Source organism: Zootermopsis nevadensis, unplaced genomic scaffold (genome assembly GCF_977971745.1).
Source record: "Zootermopsis nevadensis isolate Lab colony 2312 unplaced genomic scaffold, Znev_1.0 Znev_ptg000025l, whole genome shotgun sequence".
NCBI classification, from domain to species: domain Eukaryota; kingdom Metazoa; phylum Arthropoda; class Insecta; order Blattodea; family Termopsidae; genus Zootermopsis; species Zootermopsis nevadensis.
The window spans coordinates 7,436,880-7,454,372 of record NW_028259157.1 but is presented as its reverse complement, the minus strand read 5'-3'; the positions used below and the strand labels follow the sequence as shown (position 1 = coordinate 7,454,372).

Genomic DNA, 17,493 nt, shown 5'->3' with positions numbered 1-17,493 from the left:
ATGAACTTTTTGTAGTTTGAAGAGTTGGATATAAATATCTGAACTGTGCAGCAAAGTTCATAATTGCACATATATGATGGATTTGCTGTTGTGAGAATATGGCAGAAAGCATTTCCGTTGTGTGTGTGTGTGTGTGTTAGTTTCTGATGTGTCTTACTTTGCTTTTCTCTTTTCTTTCTTTTCTCTCTCTAATTCCTCCAATCTTCCTCAACTTTTCCTTTCCAATCTCCTGTATTTATTTTTTCTCCTGATTTTGCTGTTTCTGAAATCATATTCACATCTCCTGTGTTATGTGCATTTTTGGTTTCCATATATGATATCATTATATCTTCATTAATTTCTGACCATAATTTTCTAATCTTGTTGTCAACCAAAATGTTCATTCTTTTTGTTTTCATTTTTAACCTTCTTATATCTTAAATACTTTGATTTCTTTCTACTGCTCGCTGTCATTTCAACCTTTGTATGTCCAACTATCTCTACCCCTTCCCACAACATATCTATAAACAACTCCCACCTCTCTCACCAAACCAAAATCCTCTTGATACGACCTACACCGCTGAGTTTCTTACTCCATTATCTCGTGACCTGACCTAACTGTAGGTACGTCATTCTTCACTAACTCGTCAGAGTTCTCATCGGGCTTCATATAAAGGTCACAGGCGACATCGTTCGGTAAGTTAATCAGTCATGAATTTGGAAAGCAATGATTAATTTTATTGCATTCAGTATTTGCTTGTTAAACTTATTTGTGTTTTGGGTCATGTTTCCTCCATATGAGTTTATTACATTCAGACTGATTACCTTTATGTGTCATTAATCTGTTGTCTGTTACTTTGTATGTTTGTGTATGTTGTAGATAAACAGAAATTCAACATAGTTGATGAACTGGAATCTGATGTTACTCATGAATTGTTATAACATTTTTATGGAAACAAAGACCTGGAAATTCAGTTATGTGTTAGAGTATGACTATCAAGAAACCCAGAATGACACTAGTAGTTGTATCAGATAAATGTGTGCTAATGAAATAAATTGTTTCGATAAATTGTTGAAGATATTCTGCATTATGTGAACTTACTGAATTTAATTACTACTAGTGGTTAATGCATCTGTTACCTAGGTATTTCCATTTAACTCTTATTATCTCATGTAATCTGTGTTTCAAAATAGCCATGGATCCATAAATGAATGTTCCTCTTTTCCTTCTCTTATTTCAAATTGCAAATGAGATCGAATGATTGTTATGTATGATGAATTGGAAAGAAATTACCTCCATCTTCAGGGTTGGAGTGAGTCAAAATGATGTGAGGTGTGGGGAAACTGAAGGAAGGTAACATGAATTGGCATATGATTAAGATGATCTTTTCAGGGCCTCTCCCCATTCTTACTGGCTACCCTCCTATATAGATGACATCACTTCAACCCTGAAGTTGGAGGCAAAATATTGGTAGCCGCATGCCTCAGTCTAGATTGGTGTTCTGCTACTTTTTCACTTGTGGCACATTTTCAACAGAAACATTGTGGCACACCACTAAATTTTGTCTCTTGAAAAGAGGTTGTGAAACTATACGTGGCCACAAAGAATGCAGGCATATGAAAACAAAACATTACACGTGTTGAATAAAATTATCAGTGATGAAGAACCTGTGTGTATTTGTGCACGTGTGTGTGTGTATGTGTATTATAAATTATAATTTTGAAAGAAAAGGTATTGGCTTTTGTCTGACTATAATGCAAGAATATACAATTTCTTACAAAGTGCACACCTGAAACCTTGTGGTGGCACACCAATGTACTGTGACACACCATTTGTAGAACACTGATCTAGATGACAACAGTTGGCCTCATCACCACTATTAGAACCTCAAATAAATTACATGATATTTTGATTAGTGCTACTAAGATAGCCCCAAGAAGCTGTCTGGAGTTAGAGTATGAAATATATATATATATACCAGACTAGCTTTGACACTATGTAGAACATGAAAAAATAATGAATGTGTTAATTTAAGTTAAGCGTTTCAGATGTGTGTATGTAAGTTGTGTTTTGCAGAAGGATGAAACAGCCACAGTAGCAAAGCTGATGGATCCCATAGTGAGAGAGAGAGCATCATTATCAGGGCCAAGCAGCCCCATGCATGTTGTACAGCAGCACCCTTTGGCAGCCATTTCAAGTACTACAGTTGGCCCTTTGCCGGTATGAATTTTTCATACATAAGGCAGTCAAATTATATGCGGTTCCCCACAATAGACAACTACAAAAAAAATCCAAAGATTTGATTTGTAATTAATTTAAAATTAAAATTTGAGTACATGTGTAAACAAGTGGCTTATTTTGTTATAATTTCTTAGTAGAAATATAGTTTAAAAGTTTTCTTCATTTATGTTAAATTTTTCTACCCATTTCTGTACTTGCTTCTATCTACATCAAATTCATAGTTTTATCTTATCTTTTCTGAGCTGTTATATCTTATATTGTGAGTATGATGTTGAATTATGCAAATATATTTTGTGTTGCAGCAGCGCCTAATATCTCGCTTTATGGTGAGCACTGTTGATGAAAGTGCATCTTCATCTAGTCTTGTTGGCTCCATGTCAACTCCAGTGTGCTCCTCAGCGATTGCAGATCCATCTGTCACCCTTCTTCGTTTACCATCTCTCGATCTGTCAAAACAAAGTGCGGACCAGGTTGAAGTGAAATGCTTATCTAATGACAGGACAGTTTTGGGAGAGACAGAAACCCATTCCATAATTTATAGTGATACAGAAGGAAATGTCAGCAATATAGGAAAGAAAGTTGCAGTTGGAAGGGAGAATCTAAGCAATGAAGATGTTAGGAAACAGTCATCTGCTTCTACAGATACCATTCCTACATTCTCAGTGGATGTTAATTATGACCTGAATTCTTCAGAATCTCAGTCTCAGCACACTGAAATGCCAGGCACACAATCCGAAATATCCATGAGTTCCTCTACAGATGTATATTCATCTAAACGTTCAAGCATAAATGACCCAGATGTTCAATTGGGGTTGCTTGAGATTGATACATTTATGCACACCATGCCTGAACCTTCCACACAGGACCATATCATGGCTTCAAATGGTCAACTTATTGAAGGAACTCCATCTCACTTATCACAAACTCAGGGACAGTTTGGCACAGTTCTGGTAATGGATGGAACACAACTAGAACAGGGTGTAAAGAAAATGACTTTAACTCAAGTAATACAAGACACGCAATTGTCCGACCTCTCTGGAAGTGAAGGCCCTAGCCGGAAAACAAGTTTTATATCTGAGAGATCAACAGAATTTGATGAAGCTATGAACACAGCTGAAGTCTATAAATATGCATCAGAAGTCATTCCATCATGCCATTCACCTGCAGAGCCTCAGCAGCAGCAGCAACAAACTAATTTGCAGACCACTTTTCCACTGGCTAGTCAATTATCCACATCACAAGCTATGCCTGGAGCCAGCCAGACACCAACTCAGCAGTACACCCCTGAGAATACCATCATGCCTGCAGTTGATCAGCAAGCATTGTCAATGCATCCTAGATTGTCACAGCAGAATTCTCTGGAGAAAGACAGGTAATGGTGGGGGTGGTTATAACAAGTGCAGCAGCAGCAACTCAGTGATTTAAATGTGTTTCAAAATTTTGATCATAGCATATCAATTAGTTGTCTTTCATGTTGATTTTTAGTATGTTTTCCCTCTACGTGTACATATTTGTACCATTCTTTCCAGATATAATTTTTAGGTTGTGTCTGCAACCAGAGGAGACTTTGAGAAAAACTAAAATTTTGGGTCAGATTTGAACTGACCTTGTAGTAGTGATACTGGTGGTGGTGGCTGTGGAATTGATAGCAGTAATATAATAAATAATTCTGTCTGTTGCAAGTGGATGGAGTATAAGTAGGATTTTAGATTTTCACAGCGTTGAGTCCAAGGATGGCTGTCTTCTGGTAGATGTTTATCAACATTTGAGAGGGTGATCATCTTGCTGATGATGGAAACAGCTAAGACCTCTGAAATGTTGGTAAAATTCTACCAGACTAAATGGTGCTACAACCTAGAAGACAACCATCTTCGGACAGAGTACAAGTTCTGATATATTACACTGCTTCTGGTAGTTCCTGGTGGGGGTGGGGGGGGGGGGGGGTTGTTGCTGTTATCATTATCATACAAGGACTGGTGGAAACAATTATAATCATGACATATTGCGAATGAAGTAAAGTCACACCCTTTGCACCATATAAAGGATACAGTTGTCTGAGTATAAACAAACAGGAACAGTGACAAAATTTCACTTTTCATTTCTTGGAAATATTTTGTGTTGAAATACAAAATTAAGTTTAGCTTTTTGTGCTGCCACATTATAAGCTGTAACATTTAATAACAAAACTTGTGTTCTGTGGTATTTGTTGTGAGATAAAAACTAATGTTGATTTTTTAACATAAGAAATAGAATGGTGGAAAACAAGTCTTGAAGGATGTGCATATGTATTATTTCAGTGGCCCACAAACAATAGCAGATTTACAGCAGAAGCTGCTGCAGCTTACATCACAGCCATCATCAGAACGTGTATTGACTGCAACCCCCCCATCCCACCCTGCTACTCCTCAAGTTCAGCATACCTATGACAGCTACATGCAGACATTACAACAGAAACTAGCATCCATATCAATGCCTAGTGGCCACAGCCTGGTGAGTAAACTTGAAACTTATTATACTTAGTTTTTGTAACTTGGGAGATAAATATGTCCGTTCTCGGGGCTGTATAACAAAATGTTGCCTAGTGTTCCAAAGTTGGAATAATCTCTTCATTATAGAACATTAATTTCTGAGTATTTTGTAGTGTTAAGAATTGAGTGCATTTTGCCAGCTGTGGTTACTAAAAGAATGGCTAATGATATGGCATAAATTTATTCAAATATTCTCTGTTTTGAGATTATTTAAGTCTGCCAGACATGTTTGAAATACTTGGTTTTTCAAGTAACCCCAGGGTGAACAGACTCACTGAGAAATGTTGCCATAGCAGTAAATTATTCAGTGTTTGAACACAGTCCTTAAGGTGTTGAGTTGACAGACAAGTTGCAACCTAGCTGTGGACAACATGAGTTGATTATTAACTGAGTAGAGCAATGGGGCAAAGAAGCAGTGGTTAGACTTTGATACTGCAAGAAGAGCATACTTAATACCAGTGCAGAAACTAGACAGAAGATACAATGAACAGGACTTACGACATAACTGTAAAGAACTGCAAGCAAGAATATATTTATTTGTAAGCATTGTGAAATTAATAAATCTATAGTTTAGACAAAGAACCCAGCAAGTTGTTTAGTTGTAATTGTTACAGTGTTGCATAATTTTTTGTATTTGTACATAATTTTCAGAATGAAAAGCCCTTTTTTAAACAGAAACTTTATTTTGTTACCTTTTTCCTGAAAATCAGAAGTGAAGCTAACAGTTTACATATGTTTAATGCAGAGGTTAAGAATGGAGATACATTTCCTCTCATCCATTCATTGTAAATGCCTGTGAGGAAGGCATTCTTTTTTTAAAATTTCAAATAGCAACGTAAACGTTTTATTAAATGTAAGAAATTATTTTGGCATTCTTGTGTGCATTCAAGTTGTATTTTTTCATACTTGGTTCCTTCTTGGGTGATGTTTCAGTAGTGTCTGTTCAAGTGATATGAGTCGGGTAGCTCAGTTTGTATAGTGACTGGCTATGGGCTGGGGGTGGCAGAGGATGTTCCTCTAGCCTCTTTGTCCAGACCAGCTCTGGGGCCCACCCAGCATCCTGTCTGATGGTTACTGGGATCCTTTCCCAGGAATAAAGTGTGGCCAGGGTGTGCCACTTACCACTTACCCCCTTTTAGTGCCAAGGTTGAGAATGAGTATGAATGAGTATGTTGGCACTTAGAGGAGAGGATGTATAATCCTCTCCTCTAAGTGCCAACATTGGCATGTAACAGGATGGCTTTACTTTTACTCTTTAAGTGATACGTTTAAAATATTATTTTCAGAGAGTATGATGTTTCATTTTACTGCAGGGCCCATTGTCACCACAGAGCACGTTACATGCAGCTGTAGCTAGTAGTTCTGTGATTCCTACAGCTGTTGATATTATATCTCAGCCAATGATGCAGACAGGTGTAATGGGCATTGAGGGCTTAGCAGTTTTACCAACTGATCAGCCAGTCATTGTTCAGCCTTTGGCTGTATTAGCTCCAGTTCAACAGGTAGGATTCTTTATTATATTTGATACAAGGTAAAATAATTTGGCGAGTGTAATACTTTCTTTCTCTTTTTATCAAACTAGACCTCTCCAGTCCATATCACTTCATCTTTATTTCCTAATATACATTTTATGTTGTGTTGTCATAATTAATCAGTTAAATTGTGATTGAACTGTAGATATAGTTTTTATTACTGTATGTCATTTTATGATATGATACCATTAAACTTGTGTTGTTATTTAGCACATATTGGACTTTCAGATGTCAATAACGCCTCTTGTGGATAGCAGTAATAGTAGTAGTGGAGTCATGTCACCTAGTCAGATAGCATCAAAGGAAGATATTCAGCGTCAACTGAGGCCACGACCAGCGGCAATTGACCTGCACGATCTTGAACAGGTGATAATTCTTTAGCATATCTGACCCTCTTTTTACTTTTTTATTGTACATGTTGAATTTGAATATTGTGTTACTAATTTTGTTTCTTATTATATCTTTTGAACAGTATAAATATGTGATACATTTCTATTTCAGGAGTTGGCAAAGATACATACTAGCCACCGTCATGTTGCTTTAAGTCAGGCACCAAGCATTATACAGCTGGGCATTAGTCCTGCAGCGCAGGTAATATAGGGGTTTAAGGATGTTCAATCAAAGAAACATTGGGTTCTTCCAATTTAAAATGTATGGGTTACTACTGTTTCATACATAAATATGTGATAATGAATTTATTAAATATTGCAGTGAGATTGTGGTTTAGTTACATAAAATGAATTTCCTTTGCATGTGTTTTTGATTTATATTCAGTTTTTGCGTATCTGAAATGCATATATCTAGCACATAATGTTAAACATTAACATATCTGACTTGTATTGAGGAATTATCTAATTAAAAACTCAGGCAGGAACCAGGTATCCTGGATTTATCTCTGGCTTTAGGCAAAGGTTGAGAAAAACACTTTGAAAAGACTATAAGTTGTACACGAGAGGCTAAGTGAAAAATGTTGTTGCTTGCAAATATCTCACTATAGTATCCAAATTAAATTGACCAATCATATTTACTTTTATAGCTGCATACTTTATCAGGTATGCAGAAAATTTTGTGTGATATATTGTGGTCATAAAATGGTGTCTGGACCATAAACAGACATAAGATCAGCCCAAGGCAAACCTGGTTCACATTGTCCTCTAAAAATATTAAATTGGAGTCTTGCAATATTTAAATTAAAATTGTGGGTTCTGTGCAGGTAATACCACAGCCCATGGCTCAACTGCTGACTACTGTACCCTTGGCAGTACCAACTCCTGTTCAGCCAGCAAATACTCCGGTATTCCCTCCTACTGTACTGAATCCAAACATGCCACTAGTTACTGACATCAGTGTTAACACTACACCAGATGAAGCTGTCATAGTGGTGAATCACTCTGAGGCTTTGGAGACCCAAACCAGGGGTTTGCGTTATAACAAGGAAATTTCAGAGGATTCCCAAGAGCGTGTTGTTTCTGATACAGCAATGGTTGAGAGTGAAACCCAAACTGCAGATCTGTTTATGACAGAATGCCAAACTATGACATCAGATACAAATCTTGTACATAAAAACAAAGGCCCTGCAAGGAGAGAACCACAAGAGGAGAAGTCATTTGATGAAAATAAACAGCAGGAGCACAAGGCAAAGCATGAACAAAAGAAGACAGATGACAATTTAACTGTAAAAAGAATATCCAGATTTCAAGTGAGCATTGTACAAGAGGATATGTCTGTGGCAGGTGAGATTTATTATGCATCCTGGCTTCATTCATGTACGTAGTACCAGTGTTTTGTGATTTTCTTTACAATATATAATTTCCATATGTTTTGTGTTGTAAATTTTATTTATTTTGTTTAAGACCTCCGATCAGAACAATAAAAAGTCTGATGATAATATTGTCACTGTATTAGTGTTGAAAATCAAATAGAGTGTGCAAATGTCCAGAAGCTCAGAGGACATTTTGATTATTTATGATAAAATTTTCATTGTGGGCATGGAGGAGAAGCAGTGATAATAGACTCAGCATCAGAAATTTCAGGAAGGAGGGTTGGGTATAAGTTGATTCATTTTTCGTTTCTTCAGTTTCATCTCAAGCTTCTTGGAGTTCAGACACAAGTAATAAGCCAATAACCACAACAGCTGTAAAGCGAGGTAGATTTAGTGTGGTTACCCACACAGATGATATAACTCCTGTGATGCCACAAATTCCAACATCACAAGTATCTGAGGATCAGATTCCAACAACACTGTCAGCACTTGGTAATAGGTTTTCCACAATTCCACCACTACCTGATAACAGGACTCTTGCATCACCACCAGTATTTGATAATGGTGAGTGTAGTTCCAACCTGCATCGAGTTTCTGTCTTGTGAAATGCAGTCTGACTGTAGTCTCTGAATTTATTTGAAAATAACTGAAACATAGGTTATAATTTACATAAGTAGTATATATATAAATAAATATATATTGTTTATAAATTATATTTATATTATATAAATTCATACGAATTTTATAGGGATCCTGTATTTCATCCATTACATATGACTCATTTTTCATAGATAATTTTTCAGTACTTAAATGATTCTTTTGATATATAATGTTATGAATGGATTTATGTTAAATGCCTTTGAGTTACTCTCAGTTAGTGACGCTGCATCATGAACTATCATTTTTATAGTATTAACCATAATATTAAGTAGTTAGTGAATTTGATACCACAAATTACTTGCATCACAGCCGTATGTCATGTGTAGTGACTATGATGATGCATCTTGAAGGTTTATGTGTCAAGTAATTATGCCAAAGCATCAGTAACACAGACCGTATTCAGTACAATATTAGACTGAAAAGTAGCACACTGTAACTTTCAGTATATACTAGTTTACAATTGTGATATTGAGAGACGAAAGAAGTAGCACTATAGGTTACAGCTTAGATGGTTAGTTTACATTTTTAGTGTCTAACTGAGAACTACTGTATGCCTATGATGAAAGAATTTTTGTTTTGTATTAATGGGTTAATGATGGTGTTTACAGCACCAGATTCCCAGCTGTTAACAGAGAGTGACTACACTCTTCAAATACTTCACAAAGCAAAACCAATACCATTAGTTTCCTCGGGAACGGGACTTGTTACTTCGTCCAGTGGTTCTAGTTGCAAGTTTACTTCAGCAGGTGCCAAGAATGTTGTAAGTATCCTTTATCAGTATTGCTAAATATTTCTTGCTGATTGTTTTTATATTAATTTAGTATGGGCTTAATGCCATTATTAATTTTTTTATGTAATAACTAGCATAGTGTGACCAATAAAAGTTGACAGTAATGAGCCTTTTGTGTTGAACTGCAATACAGTTTATTGCAGCATTATTGCATTGAAAGTACAACATTTATAAACTGTCTTTATAAAGTAAATTTAATGATTTAATGAAAACATCTTAACAGTGACTGAAGCCAGATTCCTGCCAAATGTAAAAACACAAAACCAACCACCAGACTCCCCCAGCTGCAAATTTTGGTAGGCCCCACCATATTGCCTTATTTGAGTTTCTTGTGAGAGTTGTACACGAGTTGTACTGTCATAATTTAATTTCAATGTTTCCCTTATTGTGTGATTGGCGCATTTATAGACTCAAGTGAACAACAAAAGGAAGTCTGTCAGAGACAAGAAGCATTTCAGTGTGCTATCTTGCAACTCAGGATACTCATCCAGAAAAATAAAAATCATCAAAATCTCATTGTGTTCAATTAAAATTCCCAAACTCTCAGAATAAGGGTTATAGTAGAATTGCTTGGTGAAGATTTCTTTCTGATTACATCTTATTCACAGTTCCCAGGAGTTCTTCAGGTGAAAATTAAAACTGAAAGCAATGTTTAAAAGAGCTTGTATTTGTGAAATTAGGATATACTTTTCTGGGAAGCTTTTACATTGTTTTAAAGTACAAATATCAGGTTGCTGATGCATAAATTTATTTCTGCACTCTGTTTTGCTCCTTACAATCGTGAAATAAAGTCTGTTTGGTACTTTGTCACATAGTATTCCTTTTTTCTCTCGTTCCACCTATGTTATGCCATATTTGTTTTTATTAGGACTATCAAAAATTATATTTTAATTTAATTTACCATTAATCATTCATTGTCATGTACATTCTAATATAAATAGTAACAAATTTGTTTGATCTGTGTCATAGATACATTTCTTTCATTTTGGAAGTAAGTTATTAGTTGACAGTATCAAAATAGTTAACACAGAGCTGTTGAATGAATAGAGCTGATATTGCCAAGACAACTAATGTGTTTAAAATTTAATATTTTAATAATTGACAGTAGTGACTGCATACAATAATAGAATTATGTTTGTATGAAGCTAAATGTACATTACTTTTAAAAAGTTCATATTTTGTAATGTATTTATTGTTTAATCATGACAGTTATAAAGTTTACAACTTTTAAGATTTTCTGAATCATTAAAGTTTTGTCTCTGTGTGTTAGTTACTAGATGACAGTCTTCTTCTCCATACTTAATTTATATTTACATGCTTATTCTGTGAACCTCTCCCTAAGTAGTCTTACTGTGTCTCATTTGGGCAGGGTTTATTTCTTTGTAGGCATTATTGATGGTTTGCCGGTTTTAAGGGTGTATTTAATGAAATCTAATTTTAAAACACGTATTTACAGTTTTGCTATAATTTCTTTTAATTTTTTCTTCTAATACACATATTACTTAAATTCATCCTTCAGTGACACTTTCTTCAACTATCATTACTTCCTGTAACATTTAATTGGAAATGTGAGATTGTGGCCTTTAATATATTGTCACACTAAATGGAGTCCAATATTTTAAGTTTACCCACTGTTTGTATTTAAAACACTTTCAGTATCTCAGTTTAGAATAACAAGAAGTGTTCACTCAGAAATGTATTTACGATTGTGAAGTATCTTTGTCGTGTTCATAATTTTATTATCAAATAGGGTACTTTACTTGAAAATGACACAAATGCTTAGTTTTTATGCATTCTTTGCTTGAAGTGTGTGGGGAGAACACATTATGGCTGACCATTTGTCTCTCTGTCTGTCCAGTCATTTCTACTCAAGAACCAGTAAATGGATTGGGATGAAATTTGTTATGGAGGTTGTGCCATTTGGCAAGATCTTGGAATCATACTTTTTGAATATTCTACGAAATAGAAGTAGAAATAAAATGGTGGAATCTGGTATGGTATACACTTTTCTGGCTTGTTAACCATGTCCTTATCTTTAAACACATGTCATGGATTAGTTTCATAATACAAAATTGTTCCCCATCTTAGTCTTTTGAATCTCTAGCTGTATGATTAAGTGGTTTTTTACACTGCCAAGCTTTCTTGTGATGCTATGCTATTGATGTCATATTTGTTCTTATTGTTAAAGTTATTATTATTTACCATAATTAATTCAGTGTTTTTTTATTGTTGTAATAGTAGTAGTGGTTGTAGTAAAAGTAACAATTATATAACAGAGGAAGTAAAGAAATCTGCCTTTACTCCTTTTTAGGTACAATCCTTTAAAAAATTATTGATGACTTTGCTTATTGCATCTAAACAGAAGTTAAGTTCTAACACCTTGTGCTTCAACTAAAGTCACACATACTAATTCCCTACCTAAACATTATATAAATATATTTCACATTTGTTATCACTGTATGACAGCTTCATAATGAAAGTTGATATAAACTGACTGTCAGGATATATTTTAAGACATTGTATGCTGACAAGTAAAGAAAATGCTGAATCATTGCAAGTGATATACCAGATTAGATCTGCTGATAATATAGTATCATAAGTGTGTAGTTCTTGTAAGCTTTTATTAATTGCTGGAAAATATCGACAATTTGAACATACCTGTTTATTGAATTCATGACGTGTGGAAGTCGTATCACTGAAACAGATATAGTATGTTTGTGTATTAATTTTAAGTTAAATTTTTTTTATAAACATTCATCCTTTAATAGAGGCCATATATAAGTTATCAACTCATTTTCATTCATGTTAATTAAAGTGAACCTTGAGGCAGATGAAGTTCCCCTTCACAGTTATATTTGAGATTATTGTCAAAGTTGTAGAAAAAAGACTGCATTGGAACTAGTGTATGGATATGGATTACAATACTATGTGTAAGTGAAGCAGTTACTTTATATATTACACATTAGTTATGCCTATAGAACACAGCAAATAGCAAAGTCGCCAAGATATTAGAAATTTCTAATTTTATAATGAGAGTAACTGTGATTCATTTATTGTGCTCAGGAGAAGTGAGTGTTTAACAACTTTATTAGCTTTTTATTAGTGGATTTTCATAAATTTTTTGTCATATTTTACAGATCTCTCTTGTTTCTTTTGTATTTTCATTTTCTTAACCATCGTTTCTCGAAATTATTATTTATTGTAGTTTTTTTGTTTGTTTCTTTCCGGCCTCTTTTTGTACCTCAATTCTTGGGGCTGGGAAAAAATAGGTTGCTACAAATGCCACTGCAAAGCAACTTATAACAGTTCCAAAATCTGCTGTTGATATGAATACTGAATCAGTATCGTGTGGCCACATTGAACCACAGGCAGCATTTCGACTTCGTACACCACCTGTGTCACGGAAACGGCAGTTGCCATTGACACCTGCTGTGGACAGCCAATGGAAGCCACTTGTACCATGTTGTGGACTGGAAAGTGGAGTCAGTGTAAGTGATCCTGGTAACTTGATGTCTCAACCACCATATCATAATACCATCCAGAGTAACCAGTCTGAGAATGACAATGGAAACCAGGAAAGCAGAATTGATGTTCAACAGCAAATGCTTCATTCAGTGGCAGCTGTACCATTAACAACACAACCTACCAATATTAACATCCAAAGTACCACACAACACAATGTTACCCAAGTTGCGAGTATTTCTCATCAGCCCAGTACTTCTAACATCCCTGTTTACCAGAGTGAAATACATACACTTCCAGTGATGCACACAGTTCAAAATAATAATAACCATCGATTACAGTACCAGAATGTTTCTGGTTTCTGCTCAGTAGCAGCACTACCACTAAATGTTTCCATTAAATCAGATAACGAAGGGACAATTAGAACACGAGATATTCATTATCCAAACCTCGTAATAAATCAGAACCCAGTTGAATTGCCAAGATTCTCTTTGAATACAATTCATACACAAACAGGACATCACAACATTGAAAACTGTGAGAGGATCACAGATAAATACAATTCCTCTTGTAGTACGCAGTCACATAAACTATATCAGCAAGAATCAGTGGTTGGTTACAAACAAGGTAATGCAAATCTCATTGCAGGATTTCCTAATCAGATCAAAAAAAAAATTAATATTCCAATTCAAAAGTCAAGGCAACAGTCCATGGTGAGACAGAATAATCACCCTGCTCAGCAACAGTATTTTCCAACCCAGACAGTATCACCATCAAAATTGCCTTTGAAACGAGCTGGAAGTGTTAATATTGCTTCCGTGTCCCAGGGAGTGAATACTAGTCATCGTTACAGGAAGTACAGTAGTAATGTACCTTACTTTGATCGTGATAATTCACTGAGAAGTATTGAAGAAGGTAGAAGTGATTTTGGAAATCACTTAAAACCTGGTTCAAAATTTCATGACCACTTCAGTGAGTCTTACCTAGTTCAAAGTCTAGGCTCCAATAATCAGAAAATATCAGAGCCATGTGATGTTAAGAACTTAAAAGAGCTGTCAGAACATGGTGAATCAAATCCTATCTGCACTGAATTTTCAAAGACAAACCTTGTACATGCCAACAGTGTTGCAGACTTTAGACAGTTTCATCTTGCACCAACATACAGGAATTCTCAAGACAATAGAAGGTTTCGAACCATAAGTACAAGTAAAATTTCAACACTAGATGAAGGGAAAGGGACAACGGTGAAGCCTAAGAAAACTTATCAACCCATACAGAAGTGGTCCAGTTTTTCTAACCTTGAGAAAGTTGATAAATGTGGAATTGTTTCTGGGAACATCAGTGAAGCTTCAAAACAGTTTGCGAAAAGTAGCATTCATGAATTGAAACCACTACAGCAACGCAGGAAGCTACCTGTTCCTCCATATACATCTAAACCCTTTGATATAAAGTATCCAGATCCCTCAACTTCAGTTTTTGCCCAGAAATTATCTTCATCTCAGATATCAAATAAACATGCCTCAACAGGTGACTTGACTACAGACCATCCATTTCCTTCAGAAAATCCACAGTATCGCCGTTGTACCAGCATTGAAACATCAGCATTACAAAACAAGTTTCCATCACAGCATCTACCTGGTACCTCTCCAGACATCCATTACCATCATAACACTGGTTCTGTATTAAATGCATGGCACAGTACTACAGATATTGTAAAGGATGTGAATAATCCATTTAGAAAACTCATTAAACCATCACACCTGTCATTGAGCCAAGAATCCTGTAATGCAAAGCCCAATTATCCTCAGTCCCACAGTAATAAAAAAAATTATGAATGCTTTAGTAATGTCACTGATAATGACAATGATCCTCCTGTCAAGAAAACTACAAAACCATGCTACCTGTCACTGAGTCAAGAGCCAAGAGATCTGATCAGAGCAAAACTGAAACAAGCAAAGAGTATGAGCAACCTTCCGCTATTTAACAGAAACCAGCCAGTGCGTGTCAGTTCAAGTTCCTCCATGAACTCTAGTCCTAGTATGTCACGTACATCTCTTCACCCTAATGATGCTTTCTCGATCCACCAAAATAGAAATGGCTTAAGAACTCACCTGTCACATTCAGAGGATTTGCTTAGGGACTTGGAACCAGTGTATCATACAGTTCATGCTGGCATGAGACCACCAAAATATTTAATGGAATGGGAACATAAGCTGCATTATTCCATCAATAAGGAACTGGAAGATGTTGGCAACTCATCAGAAGCGAACTCAGATGATATGGAATATTTGGACAGCCGATCTTACTTTGAAGATGAGGAATCTCAAGATGATGATATGTTCTACTCTCATGTAATTCCATCAACATCACCCCAAGACCAGGAGAATATTAATTATAGATTTTACAGGGATACTGAGGATTATGTTGATGATGAGGGGAATTTGCGAACTAATCCTGTTCTTGGAAGGACAACAGAGCAGGCATTGAAAGCCGAATGTTTGTGTCGGTCTCCAACGGCAAGCACCAAGCCTCTACTCCAGTTTCATAGATCACAAGAAGAGTTACAGACACAGCATAAGAAATCTCTGGAATTAGGAACTTCTGCTGCAGGGCAAACTCAAAAAAGGTCAGAAGATGCAAGTCAGAAGTGTGAAGTTCTTTCTCAGTTGCCTTACAGTGGTGAAGATCAAGTAATACCATCTGGTGGCAGATTTGAGAACTGCAGCAATCCAAATTTTGATGGCAGAAGGAGAAATAAACTTCCAACACAATATGTTTCAAGCCACAGGGGTAGAGAAAGAGACTTGGGTCAACAGACTGTGATGGTAAGAACTTCATCAATTGGAAAAGTAATATCTGGAAATGGAAAGGGAGTGGTGTCCGGTTTTGGAGCATGCTGGGTTATGGGAGCTTGCGCTTTTTCTGTTTATGATGGCTAGGAAATAGCTTCATGCAGTTGCATCAACATATCATGTGTTCAGAAATGTGAGTTTCCTTGCATAATGATGATGAAAAATGTATCAGAATATATGTACTCTTTTTTTCTAGAATGAAAGTGGCATTGCTATTTGTTGGATAATTTAATTTTACTGTCCAGTGGAGATGGATTAATGAGTGGGCAGAGATTACGTAGAGAATGAATGTGTGTGTACATGTGTCCATGTGTATGTAACTAGGAGGAAGTGTTCTGTTTTGACTCCACTTTCTTTCATGTGCAATTGATACCACTGGTTAAACAGCCATCATTGCATTTTATTATCCCATAAACAGAAGGTATGATAAGTCCCCCCAGTGCCCTCTTTTTCTGTTTCAATTACATATGGCAACACTTGACAGGTAACAAAGCTTTACTTTAAAATTGCATTGTTTTTCCTTTTCATCCCATGTTCTTATACTTTGCATATCCTGTCCAGTTTGAAAAACCACATCATACTTGTTTATGCAGAACAAAGGAAAATGACAAAGCATAGAATAAAATGATGTGATTCTTGTTTGAGTTTAATATGCATGTTATTACTGTCAAAATATAAATCTTTGCGTTATGGATGGTGGCTTTATACAGTTCTAGCATGCAGCTTTAGATTATGTCATTTTGTATATCCCAGATCAATTGCTCTATCACATTGTGAAATCTGACAGTTTTCCTGTGCTGTTTCAGTATCCTTGCCTGCTGTAAATATGATCCACTGCTTCGTTTCACATTTCTCTATGTGGCTCTTGGTCTCTCATGCAGAATGCAAGCAATTTGAGAGGGGAATAATTAATTGTTTGCATAAGCTATGCTACAATAGTGAAATATGATTATAATTCAATAATTTTGCATTTTCCTCATTTAAATATTTTCATGCCATGTCATTTATTAATATTTATCATCTGCAGAAACTGTAAATGGGGTTTCCACCCACCTGAACATTGTGGTGCCTTTACTTCAGTCTAATGGAATGTAAATTGTTTTGTCAACTTCAACCATTATTTAGAAACACTGCTTGGTTACCATAATAGAGATGCTTGCAGAACATGTTCCAGCATTTTTTGTGTTATCAGGATATTTAGCAACAATTGCTTTGAATTGGCACAATGTCAGATTTATACATGGCAGTGGTAAAGTATCACACAAACTTTAGTAGTATCTATGTGATTATGGGTTTTTCCCTTCCATTATAAAATGTTTCATATATAAGTTGCTTTGTAAATATTGCTATATATTATAAAATTAGATGTAAGTTTGTAGCTGCAGAATTGTATATACTGGCTTAATGATGTGTAATTTTTTAGAATGGAATTTGGGAAGATAATAAGTTTTCATAATGCTAAGTAATGTACTAATTAATTAAGTGTTTTACAGCATTCAGATCCATGAACCATGTAACTCTGATTTTTGATATTTTATTTTACAAGGTGCCATGAAAACTTCTTTCACAAAATATTTGTCTTAATGGATACAAGTCCAGTCATTCTGGTAGCAGGAGATATACAGAGAAAACTATTTTTGGAAGTTTCTGTGTAAATATATCCTGATGAGTGGTGGAGTATGATTT

The 17,493-nt window shown here is 35.5% G+C and overlaps 1 protein-coding gene and 1 long non-coding RNA gene across 9 annotated transcripts in view; one reads left to right on the top strand and one right to left on the bottom strand.

Moving 5' to 3' along the window:
- The window catches only part of LOC147872633 (uncharacterized), a 421,094-nt gene that overhangs the window by 18,978 nt on the left and 384,623 nt on the right, over positions 1–17,493 (bottom strand). The window lies entirely within an intron of this gene.
- Positions 1–17,493, top strand: part of LOC110831361 (Wnk kinase) — a 52,498-nt gene that overhangs the window by 29,182 nt on the left and 5,823 nt on the right. For 4 of the 8 annotated variants that reach the window (XM_022067264.2, XM_087355607.1, XM_087355603.1 and 1 more), the window contains exons 18-28: positions 604–675; positions 2,057–2,200; positions 2,524–3,593; positions 4,519–4,711; positions 6,063–6,251; positions 6,510–6,647; positions 6,783–6,872; positions 7,495–8,014; positions 8,359–8,607; positions 9,312–9,463; positions 12,763–15,780. In XM_022067264.2, coding sequence (XP_021922956.2) covers positions 604–675; positions 2,057–2,200; positions 2,524–3,593; positions 4,519–4,711; positions 6,063–6,251; positions 6,510–6,647; positions 6,783–6,872; positions 7,495–8,014; positions 8,359–8,607; positions 9,312–9,463; positions 12,763–15,780 — 5,835 coding nt within the window. The remainder of the gene's footprint in view (positions 1–603; positions 676–2,056; positions 2,201–2,523; positions 3,594–4,518; positions 4,712–6,062; positions 6,252–6,509; positions 6,648–6,782; positions 6,873–7,494; positions 8,015–8,358; positions 8,608–9,311; positions 9,464–12,762; positions 15,781–17,493) is intronic. The other 4 variants (XM_087355605.1, XM_087355608.1, XM_087355606.1 and 1 more) reach the window with 4 other exon arrangements.